Genomic DNA, 21497 nt, shown 5'->3' with positions numbered 1-21497 from the left:
TTAGTGTCATTTGGAAAGATGATTTTTAACAAACCATAAACAAGTATTCGATAAACTCAAAAACACATATTGTGTGTTTTATCAAAAAGAAATGATATTTATGAGGTGAGTTATTTTGAGAACTCATAAAAAAAAAACTCAACAACCATTTTGGATCACACATTCTTTCTCTTTTCAATTAAATAATAAAACTCACCAAAATCATTCAAAATGATTTATCTCACAAACCGTAAATCATTAGACGATACAAAAAAAAATAGATAGTCTTAAAATTTCATCATCTTTCATTAGAGATCTAATTCGATATACTTTTGACGACTTTTTAATTTTTGTTTTCTTTCTAGTACTTACACAAACCTTATACATGTGTAAGTTGAACAAAAATTATGATTCGGAGCGAGCTTCGCCCTTAAGGATATGAATAAACCAAAGCTGGTCGGGATGATAGGTCATTGAGGTGATAGGTCATAGTGTGATAGGTCATAGGGGGTGACCGATGATAGGTAATCTACCTAACAGGCTCCGCCCTAAGCCGTTATGGCTCCGCCCTTAACCTTCATTATTGTGTACATATGTTCATTTACTAATCTACATGTGAAAACAATGATCCTACACATGTGTAGGTACACAAATACAAGAGGACAAAAAACGAAAATTAAAAAGTCGTCAAAAGTATATATCGAATTGGATATCTAATGAAAGAGAACGAAATTCTAACACTACCCATGCTTTTTATTTCGTCTAACGATTTACGGTTTATGAGATAAAGCATTTTGAATGATTTGAGTGAATTTTATTATTTAATTAAAGAGAGATAAAGAGGGAAAAAATGTGTGGTCCAAAATGGTTCTTGAGTTCTTTTTTATTTGTGGGTTCTTAAATAACTCTTCCTCTAATATTTATACCATATATATTGATATACTTATCACACAATACAAATCTTGAAACACCCTATATAAGTCTAAGTAAATATGTTTGTGATAAATGAATTTAAGAATATAACTTTCTTTCATCAAAGACTAAAGTTCTGTTTTTTTTTTTTCTTTCATTAAGCAATGAATGGTTGACTTCAACTGATACCAGCCGATAGCTCAATCTCTTAGTCTCGGAACTAATTGTCTATCTAGTAGCCACTCTTTGCTTTGATGAGTTAAGTGAAATGAAAGTCGATTTTGATCCTATATCACAGCATCATGAATCGTCAATGAAGCCGACATGAATGTATAAGTGATTGAATATATAAATAATATTTGTATATATTAAATAAAATATAGCTAATTAATGGTTATTTTTATTTATTAAATATAAAAAACATAAAGTTTAATTAAATGATTAAGTTTTTAATTATTAAGTTTATTAAGTAAAAAAAAAAAAAACCTAAATCAAATAAAACTAAAATAAACAAATTTAATTATATATATACCTTCGGAGTCGGGTAAAAGATTCGGGTCACCCATTAAGTTTTCCCCTTTTTCTTCTTTTTACAACACACACACACACACGAATCGAAGGTTTGAATTGCATGTGAAGTAAGTAACTGGGCACTGCAATTTATAGTACAAAAATTAGTCCCAAGATTTCTGTGTAAGTTAATTAAAACCCCTTCTTTTCTTTTTATATCTATTTGTAGGAATTACCTATATATATATATATGGGTATGTATTGTATGATTACTGTGTTAGCTTAATTTTGTTGTAGATGTGATAGATTGTTTATTATATGGGTATGTTTTTGGAGACTTAGATTTCATGTTTAACTGTAATGTGCTTCGGTTTTGATTGCGTATTCGAGGTTTTAAGGGTTTTTCGCTTGCTCAAGGTCTTAAGTTTCCGAAAAAGTTGATTTTCGCCTTTTTGGAAAATCTCAGCTGGCCTGCTGTCAGACTGTAATGTGGAGGTCATAGATTTCCAAAAACGTTGATTGTCGAGTCTTTGGACAACCCAAACTAGCCACATTAGATTGACACTGGATGTCGTAAGTTTCTAGCACCATGAAATCCCACACGTATGTGCATCGAGTCCTTTTGTATAGCACTGCTTTAGAAAAGATGAATTCTTTATGTAAGTAAGTTAGCCCGTGTAGTCTCTCAAACTAGAAATTAAGGAAAGGTTGGATTAGATCTTAAGCTTGTCTTCAATTTTTTCGAAATTCAACCAGAGATGTGTGATACAAATGTGTCATTTGTATGATCGATATGCTACTTCCACAACTGCGTAACTTGGTCTAGTGGTCTTTAAAATCTCTTGAATCGTGGTATATAAGATTGTTGATGAGATATAATTCTCTCTTAGTATGTTACAACTTACAACCCACTGCTTGATTTGGATTTAGGACTAAACTCCAACTTCCGCATTCTCAAAGTGGATTTTTATCCAAATTATGAAAAATTTTGTGCAACTATGACTCACAATAACGACTTGAACCGCCCTCCTTATGCTGGCCATCGGGATGAACTATTTGACCAATTCTTAGAAAAATAAATCACTGTGACCTGCTCCTTTAGACCCTAACCAGTTTTGGAGTTAAAGTAGTATACTGTGTGTTCTTGCATGTTGATCTTATTTGTTTTTATCTTTCCGTTCCTGCAGTTTTTCCTGTTTTGACTGGTTGGTTAAGTAAGATTGGTGCATTAATATTTTACTGAAACTCGGTGTTCAATTCTGCAGATGGATTTTTAATGGGCTATTAGGTTGGAAAGGTATCTAACTGTCCCCAAAAAAAAAACTTTAAATAGTATCCATTTTTATAAACGTCTATGCGCGGGTATGAACTACCAAAAATCTCTTTCTGATATAGGTAACACACAACCATAAAAGCTCTAATGTGAGTACCATACTAACATAAAAGCTGTAATGTGGGCACCATAATGCCCACATTACCGCTTTTTGGTAGTTTGTACCCTACCATAGACGTTTCTGCTAAAGTGTTTTTGATGTAGTTAGATACCTTTGTAAGCTAATACCCAGTTATAATTTAGTGTCATATCTAGTGTCTATGTTGAAGGATTTGTTAATAAGTGAGGTGATATGTTACATGTAGGGTTATTTGAAGTGGTAAGAATGATTTTATTAATTGTCATTTTTCTTTGAAATTTTATAGATGGTTGAAGTTTTAATATTTGAAGTACAACAACGATATACAGCCCCCGGGGCATCGGTATAATGGTTGAAGTTTTAATATTAGTTTTTGAAATTTCATTTTGCTTCTTCAGAAGAAAATTTAAGCGGGTCACACCGACCTGGCCTGATTTTTATAATGACTTGTTTTGACCCTTTGGATGTTGCCCAACCCACCCATTCTACCACCTCCAGTTTTGATAGAACACAATGAATATATTCAATTTTCTTAGATATATTTTATAGGTTTCATTTTTGTGCAAATGTATGTTTCTTCTTTCTACTGAGGAAGACATCAATTAGTTTTTTATCTGGCAATTTGCTATATCATTGAAAATCAGTTACCAACTATCCTTTACGTGTATTGATTTTTCCTCCAGGTTGCATGTGATTCACTATGAAAAGAACTGAGCCTGTTCCGTTGGATATATCATCTGATGAAGATGATAAACCTTCTGCATCCAATGGAACCAAAGATCCTGCTGGTGGCAAGAGGCTAAAAACTGACACTGCAGTTATCGTTTCTGACAAAAAAGTTGTAGTAACTGAAGGTAATTTCTCTCTTATGGTAATGGTAAATTTCTGCTTGTAAGGTTTGTCTTTTTACTCCCGTAGGCTTGAGTTTACTCAGATGGTGAAAACTTCAGAAAATGTCATCCATAATATATCTATATAGCACATTTGCACATGTAGCAAATCATTTTGTATTTCATATACAGAGGTGGCAAGATGGGCTGGCAAGAAATGCAGAATGGATAAAGGTCGAAGTGGGTCTAGGTTGAAACCGGTCTTTAGCATGGGTTGAAATGGGGGCAGAGTCGGTTAGATTGACCCACAAACAGTTGTTTGTTTACTTTAAGAAAAGTTAATATAATTGGTGTATGTAATATGATTACAAATTATAAAAATAATACTGACTTTGAAGGTTCTATGCATGGTAGACTATGGTCTACTTTCAAACTGTCTAATCCATTTCGTTTGACCCGTTTTGAGATAAAACACTATTCAGATCGATCGACTCATAAGTTATCAGGTCAAAATTGCAACCTCTACCTGTATTGAGTTATTGGGATATCAGATTGTGGAGAGTCATATTTACATTTCATGAATTAATCTGGGGTTTTTAGATAATGAATATGCTTCTGGTTTCTAGTGTCACATATATGGAGGAAGGGTAAGAACACACAAAATTTTGATATTTTGGTTAATACATCAAACTCAAGCAAGGGAAATTCTAGGATTGATGGAAGCATTAAGCAATCCGTTAAAATAATATTGAGGAAACAGTTTAGATTATGTAGACGTCAAAATTCAAATTTGATCGTAATTAATCAGGCTGCAGTAGTAGAATATATGAATTTTGCGAATTTCTTCTATTGATTTTGAGTAACTTGGTATACATCTGAGAAAGGGTAACCAAAATCTGATATTGATGCAGAACTAATGATAAGAAGTGCAAAAATGTATCAAGAATACATGAAGCAAATCCCGATTCCAGCTCAACGCGGGTCAGTCATAACATTCACCTCATGGAGTGGTTTAGCCAAATCGATGAAACAATTGTACCAGCAGCCACTGCATTACCTGACTAACGTTCGTGTAAAAGAGTGGGATCAGTTGAGAGGCGATGCTGACATCAGAGCAGAACCATTAGACACCATAATCCATCCATGTAAAGCGGAAACTAACATCTGGCTCATGGAAGAAGTTCACAGGCTCACATCCTCTTATCAATTTCTTGCTAAACTATGGTTAGCCGATCCCATGTACAACGCTTCTATTGATTCAGTTTTCCCCCAGTTATGAAGGCTGTTGATGTAATCTCCCCTTACTAATTGACTTTGGTAGCTTAGTTTGCAGAATTAGAACTTGTGATATCAAACAAAATCATTTTGTTAGTTATTGTGGTTTTTTAATTTAGTATGGTTTTAAAATAGGTTTTACCATGTTATTATATTTTGATAATCCATGGCAGAAGAAGCCATTCATATTTATAATGGTCAATGTCCATAAGATTAACCTAGTAATTCCGATACTGCTTGCTAACTTGACTTTTGAAATCTTATAATAATTGCTGACTTTTGCCATTCAAATTACACAATTATATCAAACCTTACAAAACACATGCCATTATTTCTTTGCAAGCAAACTAAATCCCAAAGAGATGCGTTATGGCAAGGGGAAAGAGATTGATGTGCAGGGCTGGTAGTTTCATCCACTCGGTTGGTGAAATGAATGAACTTAGATACAAAAATTTGGTGGAGGGACGAACTTGGGTTAAAATTAGTCCGGCGACAAGGCATATGATACTTGTAAAAGTGTAAGACAAGATAGACGGTATTTGTAATTTACCACCTCCCTCCTTTTCTTGTCTTGTTTCTTCAAGTTCGGGTCTAATAACTTCATTCTATATTTCTATATAAATCCTTTTCGACATCTTTTCCAATACCAATGCTCCTTCCAAGTTATGGCCATCTTTTTTATCCAAATTCCATTCGTTTTGCGTAGAAAGAAGTAAATGAAAATCGTCATCACAAACATCCAAAGCATGAAGAAAATAAATCTCCAAATCTGAAAACAAACACATATGTTTTTTTCTTTTTCAAAACGTAAATACAATATTGCAAATATGACTAGGGAACAAGCAATGCTTGGATCAACACGGTCAAAGATTTGATCCTCACTCCTTACAAGAGCGGGGTCTTTTTCTACCTTAAGTTAGAACTTGAAAGTAGTTTTTCTACCTTAGGAAGATCTCAACCTTTCCATCGCAGGCGTAATAAAGACTCATAACCCCTGAAAGACGGTATTGAGTCATAGGATATTACTTACTTTTACAAATATGATTAGGGTATGGACCTTAATTCTACATGTTTCTAATCATCTAGAAGGAAATGATTGTGTCCTCTTAAAATAGAAAATATATAAAATGAATCTTGCTTTGTTACTTTTAATGACCAACCCCGATTAACTAGAAATCTCCAACCAAGGGCCACTGGTGTGATTTAGGATGGACCAGGAAGAAGTTTTACCTGAAAGTCTGCAACCCGAAGTTCTGAGCCAAGTTTTGGCAAAGGGACTTTCCTATTCGGGGGATTTAATTAAGAAGATCTGCTCGTCTAGACGACTCTCTAGTCCATACTCGATTAAAACAACTTATGCTAGACCTCCGAATATATACAAGTAATTTACGGTTAAAAAAATTAGAAATCTTCAAAGTAACTAATCCTCAACTAAATTTCTTTTAGCTAAACAATAACTTAATTCAAGACTTCCTCTTTTTTATTCTTCATCACTAAATTCCTTCAAATCATCCTAAAAGTGAAAAGACTTGGTAAATATTGTTGTGTCCTACTGTCTTCTGATGGGTCAGATGAAAAGTATCCCCACTCTTTGACTTTCTTGGTGTGATCCGTATGTCCTTTGATTCTTTCTTTCTGATCTTCGAAGAGTAACACATAAACAAAAGGTTTTGTTTTTCTGCTTTTTATCAACAATAACATAGTAACACCATGACTCTGAATACAGAAATATTTGGGTTATAGTCTTGTTTTATTTTGTTTATGTAGGAGCAGTTTTTCGTCTCTCGTTTGGCTGTACATATCACAATAAAACTTAAGAGTGCATATAGTGGATAATTATTATTTGCCTACTATGACCTTCCAAGTATCAACTGGACGATTATTGTAAATTAATGATTATAATGCTTATATCAAACAGATATAAATTGAAGTTATTTTTTTCGAACAGAATATAAATCGAAGTTGATAACACTGATATACATGTAAATAAACACTATTCTAACTTTGCCTTCAACGTTATGCATAACCTCTTGCATTCAAAATAATGATAAACATGTGAAAACGAAAAAGGCAAGTGTTAAGATCACTGATATTTCAAATGATTAGTTTTTAAAAATAAACATAGATATATTACACTTCTCGCACAGGTAAACGGGTCTAAAAACTAGAAATATCAAATATGTAAAAGCCTTGGTACTGGAAATCTGGAATACCATTATTTTATTTTATTTTATTTTTGATCTGCAGTACTGAAATATTTTGCTCCATAGATAACTAAATTTGACAACACCTGATGTCTAACAATAAATGCATCGAACAATGTTCATGAAGAACTATCAAGATTTGAAGAAAAAGACAAATTGAATATTATCCTATTAAAACGACAACATTAAAATATAATAATCATTCCAATATTTTCTTATAAATCTATTCTGTAGGCCACCAGAATCGCATATCATTCTACAAATTAAACTGTAGACATTTATAGAAAGCTTCCAATATTACTGTATAGAGCCGAGGAATATCGTTAATATATGATATCAATCTACAAGTACAATACATATAAATATGCCTCGTACCAAATAATAAACATGTTGTATCGAGGGTGACTTTCCCAGAAGACAAAAAATTATTAGTTGAAAACATCAACATGAGGCCACAAATCGACATCTTCTACCAACAAAAATCTATAGAATATAGTATGGCAGATATAAGAAAACTGGGGTAAAATACAGCAGCTTCAGGTGTGGATCGAGGGTTAAGGCAGCTGTGACATTTTTCCTAAAAAATTGTTACATCAGCAATACTTTGGATATCTTCTTCATATACACAACCAATGACCAAACAGCTAGCCCGGCCGACACGTAAAGTAAGGCAACACCAGATGTTCCCAGTAACCCTACCTCCGTAAAACTGCATATTTGACATCCAAAGGGGTCAACATAAACACTTGTAAATATATGAGCTTTCACCAACCAACATGGCCAAATGGACAGGTCTGGCAATGTATCAAACAGGTAGTTTTGCACAAAGATTTATTTTTCCTTCACAGAAAGTGAAACATTATCCAAAATCTATATCATAATAAAATATTTTTTTAAATATAAATACTACTTGCTTTATGCATTAATAACAGTTAGTTTCAACCGCTATGCCTGTTTCAAATGGAGCTATCTTTTTTACTTTGGTATTTACCTGTTTGACCCGTTAAAGATTATTTATAAAAAAAAACACCTCAATTAACCAACTCATAATTGCCACCTCTACATAAATGTTTTTCCCTAATTACTCTGCTTGGTGTTCTCGTCTGACTTTTACTCGGGATGGTCAAATGTGCTCCTATTTTTCTTCATTTTTTTTTGTTTCTGTTAGCAAGACTAGAAATATTGGACAAATTGGGTAAAGGTCAAACACCTTTGTGTTGAAACACATCATAGGTTAGACCTCCTGAGATGGGATTTGGGAATTCCTTTTGTCCATCTTTTATAATAATTGTGTTAATTATGATTACTTAGCAATGTTAATGTTTAAAGAGGTAACAACTTGCATGCACAAAAGATGAGCTTTGAGTGACTTTCAACATGTTTGACATGTTAGACTCATCTCCTTTTAGCAATAAACAAAATTTGACCAATTGGAGATCATTATACAGCCCATACATCGTACATGAGTTGAAATTATCACCTCTAAGGTTGGAGATATAAAAAAAAAAAAGGTAATATCTAGTGATCATAAAGTAAAAATTTGAACTTCAAGGATGTCAGATTGCATACAAACCTCTGATCTCTAATGACGAGAAGAATGGTTAATGAAATCATTTGTGTGGCTGTTTTCCACTTCCCCAAATTATTTACAGCAACAGCCTGAAAACCATGCATCATCATCCAACAGACATTAGAAATAATTTTGTTGCACCAATAAACTTTTTTCCTAGCGGTATTCAAGGTGTGTAGAGTTTTCCATGCTGAAAATAGCTGTAAATAATAAATAAATAAATGACAAGTGATTCTTATAGAAATGTACCCCAGAAAGTTTACCACCCTGAGAAGCAGCCCATTCTCTGACTGCAGACATTGTTATCTGGAATAGATTGTAATATGTTCATCAGATACTTAAAGATCATGAGTTTTTAACATTTACTACAAGCTTCCAAAATATGTTGCCATTCGATATATTGATTATGTATAATGTAGACAAAAGATTCATCTGCACATTTAAGTATTAATCTAAAACAGTAACAAGTAATAAACTAGAACTTTGTGTTCAACGGAAAGCTCATTAAAAGGCAAAAGGCAAAAGAGCTTTACAATCCAAATTAGGATACGCAACATATAAAGCAGGGAATCAACACAATGGTCAATGAACAGATGTTATAGAATCTAGACATGGCCACTACGTGTGTTTAATGATCACAGGTTTTGGACATACCTACCAACATCTGGTCAATGATCACATGTGTAACACATGCCCCTGAGGTCTGGTGCAATCATGTTACATACTTAGCACAAGGTACCGAATCACAAGTTCTAGATGCAGAGCGAATATTGAAACTTATATTCACTCCATCCCAAAAAATGCAACTTTTTTGTAAACAGAGGCCATCCAAGCATTCAGGTTGGTTTTGTTTAGGCCCCCCACAAATCGAAACAGCTTCGAAGGCCATCCAAGTATATATATATATATATATGGTTTCATATAAAAGAATTCCGGTCAAAGAAAATATGCCGAATGACAAAAATGTCCATATTTGTACTACTGGGAAAGAGAAAAACAGAAACTTATCACACATTTGTCACCACCTCCTTAAAGATAAAAGTGTTATTCAAAGATTGTGTAGTATTTTCATCATATGCCATGAATTTTGAAATAATATGGTATCAACTAATAATATTTCACGTGCAGCAAGAGGACACTAAGAACAAGATCCCTAACTTTGATTTATTGAAAGCATACTGAAGCCTAGTTTTAGCATTCAAACAGAGAAAACAAATGTATTAGCCGACATATACTTGAGCTTAGTTGCAGACAACAAGAAAAAACATTCCCCTTCATTAACAGAAAAAAAAGGCCAACTTAAAAATCAACTCGCAGGATGGCAAGATAACTGAGTATAGCACACTATCTTGACGTATTCCTTGATTAGTAAGAATTGGAAGCAATTGTGTTTCAATATTTATACATTTAAAACAGAAGAAAAAGATCATGTCTCGGAGTAATATTTCAGACTTCAGAGTTATTACTCATTACCAAGTTCTAGATTGCTGTGGATGAGATCGACCAGGAAAAGCATAAGTCCAACATACCTCACAAAACATTTAACTTTTTTGTAAAGCAGAAACAAAAAAGAGGCAGTGAATGGTGCAAATGCAAGAAGGTTATTCAGTGGTGCAAAGTTGAGTTTTACACTGACACGTATCATAAGAAATGCAATTCACACACCCCATCTTTAATACATACATGTGGAAAACGCTCAGTTAGGTTTATTTATGTGCCATGTGCCAAGTTCCAACAAAACAAACAAATAACAGCCTAACCCGCAATTCTTTTATTATACTAAAGTCCCATCAATCAGTTCAAAGAGAAAGAAAAAAGAAACATTAATGTCACATATTCCAGTTAGCAGGAAAAGTAGTATCAGATAGTGTCTTGCAGTGCAACTATCTGATATTTTAACGCTTTTGAGAAAATGTCAAAAATATCAATTTTATTCCATGTGTGCAGCATGCTTTCTACCCATTATCTTCTAATTCATATGGTACTACTAATAAGGTATCATTTTAAAATGCACTGTCACTAACTATCATTTCAATTGGCATCAGATAGACAGTTATCTGACACCAAGATAATCAGAAGGCTTCCAGAAGATAAATAAGCAACACGATGAAAAAGGATAAACAAATGATATGCCTACATTGTTACATAATTGACTGTCTTTTATTAGCATGAACAATGTGTTAGGCTGATAAGCTCGGGACATTACCTCTCTGCCAATTACTGCAATTGATGGTACAGTCAATAGCCAAGGCCACTGTCCAAGCATAGCAGCTTCGGGAGGTTTTGTACATAACAAGACCAAGGTAGTAGCAACCATAAGCTGCACCAAGTAAGTATGCATAATAAGACGAAGATACAAATGACTGTTAAAAAATTCAAATAACATCTTAGCTGTGGAAAAGAAAGCCCGAAAGTATCATATAGGCCGTATCAAATGAAATACATATAACTAAATTAACTACTTCCTCGAAAGACAGACAGCAAAAAAAAAAAGTTGTACCACAAAAAAATAAATCTTTCAATGTCCAAAGAAGTAATCAAGTACAGAAATACCTTATCAGCCACAGGATCTAAAAATGCACCAAAGGCTGTACCTAGGTTCATCTGAAATACGTCAAACAACACAAACAAATTCAGATATAAAAACCGACTGTATCTTGTATTAATGTTTCAAACATACAAATGCGTACTTTCCGTGCAAGATACCCATCAAGCCAATCTGTAATTGCAGCAGCAATGAAAATACTTGTGGTAAAAGTTGTCCCCAGCCGACTATTCAAATAAAAAGCTGACAAGTTTTGAAATAAGCCAGTTAGTATCATCAAACAGACAATACATGCAACAAGAATCCCAAAATCAGATATCCATATAATAGAAATAAAAGAAAGTCACCGAATTTCAACATATAAAGAAGGCAAACAGCTAAATGATGGCACAACAAGCATCAAGATAGATACTAATTAAAAATCAATTTCTCAACATATATGTATATATATATATATATCGTTCCTCCTTATCCATAAATTCATCCAAAACTACGTATCAAAAACAAATTCACAACTTGTTCCAAATATACACACAAATTATATATAAATATATATTACGTACTGCTGACGAGAACAGGAATGGCGGCAACACGTCCGATCGTTAAAATCGTCGGCAAAGTCAATAACTTCTTCTCCGGCGGAGGAGATTTAACATTCCGGTGCTTTTCCGGCGACAATGTAGAACCGCCGTTGGAGCTCCGATGATCCTCCGTCGTACATTTTCCGTTATCATTGTTAACGGATCCCATACTCAATCCACCACAACCTTTCCCCTCTCCTTTATCAAAATACAGCTTTTTTGAGCCACGAAACCCTAACTTATTATTATTATTTATATTTATGTTTCTAAAACTATTATTATTATTATTATTATTATTATTATTATTATTATTATTATTATTATCAATATTGTTATTATTTATATTATTATTATTATTACAAGGTGTGGTTGTGGTTGTGGTTGTTCTCCACCAGCTGGAACACATCGCCGGCGGTGACGACGACGTTTTGGATCTGATTACGGTGGGGATTGTACGGCCAAAGCCACCGTTATTTGAGGTTTGTGTGTGTGTTTTGGGGGTGGAGAAATCAAGTTATATATAGGGTGTGTTCATGTTAGCACGTAAAGTGTGCATATGGCTTACGTTAGCAGTTTTTGGTTTGTATAGATGTGAATTAAAAATAACAAATTTTTAAAATAAAAAAAAAAAAAAAAAGAAGAAGAAAGAAAATATCTCTCTCTATATATGTATCCCGGTAAACTAAAGTATCTCTGTTTAAAGATCTTGTTTGTTGGATTTTTTTATGTTTGGTACTTAAAATAATATTATTGCACCAGGTACAAGTTATATTGGTTTTGTAATTATTGGTGTTACTTTCTGATTTTTATTATTATTTTAGTAAAATAAAAACAAAATATAACTTTTACTCATACATGATACATCTTCAATTTACACTCGCAAAGGCCAAAACTTTAAGATGGTCCGTCTCATGTCAAAAAATTTTGATTGATTAATATTAATATAGCATAATATATCTTTAAAGGTTTATAACCTAGTCAAGTTAGGCCGTTAATGTACACGTTAATTTATCAAATTATATATATTAATGGCTACCACAATTAAGAAAAAAAAATAATTTCAACTATTGATCTAAACCATTGAAATTCATAATCAAAACAATCTTAACCCTTAAAATTAAAAGTCAACTTAGTTATTTTATATATGGTAACCATTTAAATACTATTTAATCTACACTTTTTGAATCATGGATACTATATACAAATAAGTTACTTATCTACGTACAATTAGCAAATTTAATGTTTTATATTTTATATAGAACGACACGTACAAATTACCAATGGATTGAAAATATTTTGAAGTTCAACAGTTTAGAGTGAGTCGAGCACTTTAAAATATTGCAAACAACCTTAATGTGTGATATGTATGGTGAACATTTGAGTTTTATGCTAACCGAGAGATTATATGTATTATACGAGTGGTGTACCCTTAAAATGCAGCGGTGGTGGTAGCGATGGGTGGTGGTGACGGTAACGTGTGGTTATTAATGTAAAAGTAATTGATGTAAAAGGAGGTAGTGTATTTATTTTAAGGATTAAAGTAAAAGAATGTATATTGTAAATAAATTTCATTAAGAATACTATAGGTATATTAACTGACAATATATTTAAATTAGTGGGGAAAAAAGGTAGTTTAGATCGTTAGGGTTGAAAAATATTTTAGAGATTTTTTAGGTTAGATGTAGTGTGTAAGTTAAGAATGTGTTGAAAATTAAGGGTAGTTTAAATATTTTGAAGATTGAAAGTTTTAAAAAAAAAGGAGGGGGCAGTTTGTTTTATAAAGGAAAAAAAATAATTATATAATACAGATTGTCCATATTTCAAAAAGGAGGAGGGCAGTTTGCTGCGGTACAGGCGAAGCCCTTGCTGCCCGGCGTCGGCGTCGTGGTTGAGGTGGTCGGAGATGATCATGGTGGTGGTGGTGGTCGGAGATGGAAGGAAGAAAGAAGAAGAAGTTTGTAAGTTAACTTACATATATACTACAAATAGAAGGAAAAAGGAAGAATAATTGTGTAAGTTAACTTACACATATACTATAAAAAGTACATGTACCACAAATAACTTTCATATATATATGGGGGAAGGAATATGGGCTGTTATGCACCCAACTTTGGTGAAAAACCCCTCACATACCAATAATTTATTATTTTGAATAAATGTTTGGCCCCCCATGATTTTTAATATTTAAAAAAGTTTCTTTAACAACATACTTTTTTATATCATTTCACATGTTAATGGACAAAAAAAAACATATAATCCAATACAAAAAAATGGTTTTCAAAATAAGGAAAGTTATATATATATATATATATATATATACACGGTAAAGTTATTTTGAGAACCTTTTTTTTGCGAGAACCTTTGAGAATTTTTCAAATCAAGCTCAACCGATGATTGTTCTTTACATGAAAATTATTTTTTGATTGTTTTCTGAATAATTTATGTGTAATTTTAAAGTTTATAATTATGTGGAGCATGAATTATCATCCGTTATACAATTATGTGCAGATTTGGATTCTTGATCACGTGTACGAATATTGCTATGATCACATGTATGCAAGTCAATCACATGTAATCATAGCAATATTCGTACACATGTGATGAAGAATCCAAATCTCCACATAATTGTATAACGGATGATAATCCATGCCTCCACACAATTATAAACTTCAAAATTACATATAAGTTATTCAGAAAACAATCAAAAAATAATTTTCATATAAATAATAATCGGTTGGGCTTGATTTAAAAAGTTCTCAAAAGTTCTCGCAAAAAAAAAGGTTCTCAAAATAACTTTTCACTATATATATATATATATATATATATTGTTTCTAACCTGGTCAACGACTGGGTATAGATCTAGTAAATAAAGGTTACACGTTATACAAATTCTGGAAACTAATTTTGAATTGGAATTACAACACCTAAAATTGTATTTAGGTGCATTTTTGTTAAAAAAAAACTTCAATTCATTTGTCATAATTTACCGTAAATTAAAAAAAAAAAAACTGAATACTAAAAAGTTGCAACTAATGTAGTGTTAACCCACTCGGTATCAGGCTTATATCTCTTGGCTGAAAGATCAAAGTTTAAACCTTCACATACACATACTAAGGATAGTTTTTAAGAGTAATACTCGTAATAAATTTGATGTAATATTTAACTAGTTTAAAATAAGTACTTATATCTCTAAATATAAATAAAAGAGAAACCTTAATTTTAAAATAGAAAAATTTGGACCCTTGGATAAAGCATAACTTTTAGTTAAAAACATTAGATCAACGTTGATGTCATATATCTTTTATAACTTTTTTAAATTTTATATTAATTTAATAAATTTATATATGGTTAGTAATTATGGAAAGTAATTTCTTACATCTTATAATTATAAAAAGTAATTAATTTAATAATATAATTATGAAAAATAATTCCTAAGCTTTATATTATTTTTTAAAACCACTATTTTGATTTTTTTTTGTTGTCAAAGTATAACTTTATATATATATACATTTATTTGAAAACGTAATAAATATTGGTTATAATTATAAATATTTAATTTCACATCATAAAAGATATTTTCAATATGTATATGGGTCTAGAAAATAATTAAAAAATATATAAAAATGACAACATTACCGTTTTTCAAAAAAATTTATTTATATTGTTAAATTATTTTTTTTTTAAATTAAAATTGAACAACGAGTTAATAGTTGGTGGTTAGTAATTAGCATTCGAGACACCACATTGACATATATTTGGACGGTATGTGGAGTTCGAACCATGTATGTGTAAAATGAAACTCAGGACTCTCAAAAATCCTTCCTAATAATCCACTCCTATAAATATAGGAAGTAAGATTCGATACCTGATGGATTTATACAAGGTCTAATACCTTACTAACTAGATTAATGACCTGCGTAATACGCGGCTAACTATATTTAACTAATCACATATTTAATGACAATCGTAAACCTTAAGAATTACCCCTATTATATTATTACCTGGAGAATATTCTGCACTCACTATTAATTAAGACGTCAACATAACAATGAATGTAAAATAAAAAAATATCAACTTTATAATGTACTGACATTAAAATTTATTATCCTACACACATATCAAGGACGTTGAACGACATCAACCGAAAATTTTTGGCTTTTGTCCTTACTACATAACGTATTCCTATTGTAGTTAATGTTCAAAGCGAGTAGAAACAAAAGATCTAAGGTGAAACAGTACAATAAAAAGAAATCAAACCCAAAATAATAACAAACATTAATAACCTCATTATCTTCTATTCTTTATAAACTTTTAGGTACTACTAAATAGTTATAGCGGTTGTAGTTAAGGTGTATAGTGTATACAATACTTAAACATTTCAATAAAATTAAAAATGTAAACTTTTGATACGAAAGTTACAGTTTTTTTATACACCATAAATACAAAGGTTTAAACTTTATTTAATATTTTTTTAATTCATTTTAACATCATTAATGTGTCAATATATACTAAAATAATGCGTTAATAATTTCATGATCGTTTGTTGTTTAAAACATTTTAACCATTTGATCACTAATGTGTCAATATTATATGGAATGAGATCCTATATAGTTATTATTAACTTTATAGGTAAAATTGACGATTTTTGACATTTGGATTAAAATCAAGAGTCAAAATTCAAATATCAACTTTGATTTTAATCCAAAGGTCAAGATTCTCTTAACTTCACCTATGAAGTTAATAATAACTTTAAAGAATCTCAATCTATGTTATATATACTTAATACTTAATGTTTAATTAAATTTTTTTAATATTGTAGAAATTTGATTTTTCATGTTAGAAGCATTAACTTAAAATAGATGTATACCTTGAAATTCATAAGTGAAATAAGTTGGAAAAATTTTATGTAGAAATATTAGAGTTTTTCAAAATATCATAATATAGTAAATTCTATAATATAATTTATTTATTTAAGGGATTGAATAAAAACTATTGATATTGAAGGACTAAGTTGGTCTTGACCAAAAGATTAGTAAAACATAACATCATCTTTCTTGATCAATGGCTTAAATTTAATAAGACAACTCATCCAATGGTTCACATTTTTTCATTTTTGAATTTAAGGTGCTTTTTTAGTATTATTGTTAGATGGGTTATCAACCAATTGGCTATTAAATTATATGGATAATTGATCACTAGAATTTATGTTTCCTTTTTTATATCTATATCTCGCAATTCTTTTTTTACATATATTTTAATTCATTTAATTCTATGTAAACAAATATAGTATTATTGTTTTTTAATACTTTTTATTTACAATTTAGAGAAATTATCACAAATCGTCCATGTGGTTTGCTCGATTCGCATTTATATATCTATATGAAAGAATTTGATGATGATGAGGCAACCGTGAGACTAAAAGATGAACATGATTATGTCTTTTACACAGATACATGTTGTGTATATATATATATATATGTGATGGGAGGGTAACACTCCGGTGAGAACACTTTTAAAATAAGAACGGTAAGAACACTTAAAAACATCATTTTGATGCATTAAAAGTCCATAAAACTAACATAGTGCATAACTAACTACCATTATTTAAGTGTTCAACAACACATTGATCCTTCAAAATCGAAAAAATCAAGTTTTTTGTTTTATGCATCCATCTTGGATGCATATTATAAAAATGACGCATCCAACAAAAAACGTGATTTTTTTCGATTTTGACGGATTCATGTGTTGTTAAACACTTATATAATGATAATTAGTTATGCACTATGTCAATTTTATGGACTTTTAATGCATCAAAATATAGTTTTTAAGTGTTCTCATTTGTTCCCGTTTTAAGTTGGTTCTCATTTGATTGTCACCCTATGATAGGATATATATATATAATTAATTATTTAAGATTTTTTTTATCACAAGTAGTCCTTGTGGTTTTGAATGGACGGTTATACCTTCACGTGGCAAGCACGTAATGGGCTTAACGGCTAAAAAGGGATGGACATTTGTAGGAGGGACGTTTGACAATGAAATGAAAAAGTTCAGGGACAGTTAGTGATAAAAAATACAGGGACGAAAATGCGAATCAAGCAAACTACAAGGATGATTTGTGATAATATCTCTAGAATTTATCAATATAAAATATCATTTAATATTAGTATTTTAATAATTATACATATTTATCCGCGTATTACGCGGGATATAATCTAGTTGTTATATATAACAAAAACCTATTCTAAATTTATCATCATACCACAAAATACCTTAATATATTATATTATATAATATATAATGGTTCTAGGTAAAATAAAACAAGTGTTAAAGTAAAACAAATAAAACAATAGGTTTTCATTCACTAACAATTATCGTGTATCATTAAAATCATCATGTACCAATATATATGTGAATACATGTGCATCAATTTTATCATGATTTAAGGGTCAAGATCTTGTCTTATTTGTTTTATTATAATATTTGTTTTATAATAACTAACCCCTATATATATATATATATATATATATATTAGTAATTTAATAAAGTAAAAAAGTTGATGGCATCTAAGGTCTAAACGGAGCCATAAGGTAGTTAATTGCTATAAACGAGTGTTTAAATGTGTATTTTGCATAATTAATGTTATTGAAGAAATTTGTAGAGAGGATATACTTTTGTTTAGTTGACAATTATGAGAGCATGTCATGTAGGATTTTTGATGTTTCATTTTTACATTAATTTTCTAATTTTAAGCATTTCATGTCATTTAAATTAGGAAAATGTTAAACAAAGCTCTTAGAGCTTCACTAAACGTGCATAAAAAAATTGTACATTTCCTTATTAAAAGTCTACCCTCTGAATTTTATGGTAAGTGTACAACTAGTTAATGCACATTAACGAAAGTCCTTAGGCCTTTGTTTAACAAAACCCTTCAAATTATTCATAATCGTTAATCCTAATCATCATTAATTAATAATAAAAATAAAATAAAAAGTAAAATGTAAGAAATATATCCGTATCAATTAAGTCGGCTGCATCTTGAAGAGTTGAACCAAACAAAAATCTATTTTATCATTATACATATACTCTATACTTATGGGTATAATTATTATTATTATTTAATTATTTTTATTTTAGTTTTTCTTATTACTATTATTAACATTATTATTACTCTCACATATAAATTTGTTATAACTTAATATTTTGTTTAATTAATTATGCTTTAATACATTTTACATATATCATACTAAAATGGTACCCGCGCGTTGCGACGGTGATAGAGGTGATGGCGGGATGGTGATGTAATGGCGGCGACGACGGTGGCGGTGATGGGGTGATCTACCTGACGGGCTCCGTCCTTAGTCGTACGCACTCCGTCTTCGGATTTAATAATTCGTCGAATGTATATCGAATAACCACTCTAATGAAAGAACATGAAATTTTAAGAACACCCATACAATTTATAATTTTTCGATGTATGGTTTTTGAGATAAAAGATTTTGAAAGAATTTGAATAATAAAATGATTTATGGTGGAGAGAGAAAAAAAATGATTGGTTGATATTTGAGGAGAGAAAGTGTATTATAGTTATTTTTAGGTAAATATAGAAATGATAGAAGAGACATTTTGGGAAGGTACTTAAAATCAATATTGAAAATTTAAGTTCAATGTTGAAAATCTAGAGGTAAATCTGCTTTATAATATAGTATAGATATAAATATTTATAAAAAAATCATAATTTTATTATTTGCATCAGTGGTAATCTAATAACTTTTATAATATCATAAACTATGAATAATACTGTAATTATCAATATATTTTTTTTTTATGTATTAGGTCCGGCCTGGACAACCGAGTTTAATCTAGTATAGCTATATAACGGTTGTTTCTCATATACACAATTCCATCCTTTTTTGTAAGCATGAAAAATCATTGGTCTTTAATTTGTATAGATGGTTTAAAAAATAAGTTAATTGCAAGATTGGTCCCAGTGGTTTGTACATTTTAGTAATGGGGGTTCCTTTTCAAGTATCGTTGCAATGAGGTCCCTATTTTGAGAATTTTGTGCAAGATTGGTCCATTTTTAACATAATCGTTAGCGGGTGACGTTAATTCTACACGTGACAATAACGTGTAGGGACAATATCGTCTTTTCACACAACATTGAATGGACCTTTATTGCTAATGAACTTGAAAAAGGACCCCCATTGCTAAAGTGTGTAAACCACAAGGACCAATCTTGCAATTACTATATATCATCATTTTTCTTTTTTTCTTTATACATACTAAAACACTACTGATTTACGATTTATTAACCAACTAAAAAACTTAATTAAGCGCTAAAATTGTAGAATACGAACATAAAAAACTAATATCACTAATAGTAATACTGTAATAGTAAAAAAGTCTTAATAATTTAGTTTTTTTTTATAATCCGTCACTAAATTATACTTTGTAGTTTCTTTATTTAAGAATAAACTTTGCTAAATACTTAATTAGTTATTAATACTTTTTCATTTTTTATAATTATTTATTAAATTGCTTAAAATTTTTTTCCACATACGATAAAATAAAATATATTACTCGATATATTTAAAATAAACCAAAATATTTGTTAGCATTTACATTAAGATAAATTTTCACTTATATTTATTAATTAGTATGTATAAATCAACCAACTGCATAAATGTCTAATAGCTACATAGATAACTAAAATATCATATATGACATTTATATTATTCGGACAAATTTTTTTTTTATAAATAATATCTAATTTTTAACGTAAAATATCTTAATTCTTAACCTTAAATTATAATAAAAATTTATATACTAATTAGTTTTCAATTGAAAAATTAAAATTTTATATTGCAATCTTTTATTTATTTAAAAAAGTTTCCAATGTGTTAATTGTAAGATTGGTCCATGTGGTTTTTCTAATTTAGCAATAGGGGTCCCTTTTTCGAGTTTACTAGCAATGGGGGTATCTTATGTGTTGTATGAAAAGACAATATTGCCCCTGCATGTGATGACCACGTGAAAAATATAAAGCACCCGTTAAAGGTTCCATTATAAAGGAACCAATCTTGTAAAATTCTCAAAATGAGGACCCCTATTGCAACGATACTAAAAAAAAGACCTTATTGTTAAAATGTGTAAACTACATGAACCAATCTTGCAATTAACTAAAATAAACAAAAATGATACAGACACCTAATAAATAAGCCTAAAAAGAAACCTAACAATCATGTGATGACATCTGTCCCAACTTTTGAAAACCCATTTGTCATTAATTTTAATTCCCACTATACCCTCTTTTATAAAATTAAATATTTATATTTATTACCTATTTCCAATGAATCTCACATTCTCACGCCGCTTTCGTCTTCCTCTCGCCAACAAGAAGCCAAGAACACCATTTTTTTTTCTCTTTTTGACATTGCTCATATTAAATAACTTTTTCCGTCTTATTTTTTGAAATCGTTTGCTAATCTTTTGTAACATGAAACATTATATAGATATATGCGTATAGATTCTTTTGTAACCAATGAGCCACTGGATCACACTCTTTGAAAATTATTAGATGGTTGCAATGTCAATTGTCAATTTCTATGATTAAAAAAGCAACAGATTAACTCATAATATATAAGTCTCCAACCCAGAATAAGCCAATTCAAAAAAC

At 30.5% G+C, this 21497-nt stretch overlaps 2 protein-coding genes across 3 annotated transcripts; one reads left to right on the top strand and one right to left on the bottom strand.

Moving 5' to 3' along the window:
- Positions 1-1468: 1468 nt before the first annotated feature.
- Positions 1469-5050, top strand: LOC122584878 (protein RDM1-like). Of its 2 annotated transcripts, XM_043756951.1 has the most exons (4): positions 1469-1584; positions 2667-2698; positions 3497-3667; positions 4555-5050. In XM_043756951.1, the coding sequence occupies exons 3-4, from the start codon at positions 3514-3516 to the stop codon at positions 4920-4922; spliced, it is 522 nt and encodes a 173-aa protein (XP_043612886.1). In that variant the 5' UTR covers positions 1469-1584; positions 2667-2698; positions 3497-3513; the 3' UTR covers positions 4923-5050. The 2 variants fall into 2 exon arrangements, with proteins under 2 accessions (XP_043612886.1, XP_043612885.1); XM_043756950.1 differs by lacking the exon at positions 2667-2698 and having other exon boundaries at positions 1470-1584.
- A 2355-nt stretch (positions 5051-7405) lies between these two features.
- Positions 7406-12318, bottom strand: LOC122578482 (CDP-diacylglycerol--glycerol-3-phosphate 3-phosphatidyltransferase 2-like). The gene is made up of 7 exons (XM_043750457.1): positions 11801-12318; positions 11383-11480; positions 11246-11296; positions 10899-11012; positions 8942-8998; positions 8696-8781; positions 7406-7831 (listed from the first exon to the last, which is right to left on the bottom strand). The coding sequence occupies exons 1-7, from the start codon at positions 12222-12224 to the stop codon at positions 7711-7713; spliced, it is 951 nt and encodes a 316-aa protein (XP_043606392.1). The 5' UTR covers positions 12225-12318; the 3' UTR covers positions 7406-7710.
- Positions 12319-21497: the final 9179 nt, after the last annotated feature.

This window comes from Erigeron canadensis, chromosome 1 (assembly GCF_010389155.1).
Source record: "Erigeron canadensis isolate Cc75 chromosome 1, C_canadensis_v1, whole genome shotgun sequence".
Classification (NCBI taxonomy): Eukaryota; Viridiplantae; Streptophyta; class Magnoliopsida; order Asterales; family Asteraceae; genus Erigeron; species Erigeron canadensis.
Note: the sequence above shows the minus strand (reverse complement) of the source record. Positions and strands in the feature narration are given on the sequence as shown.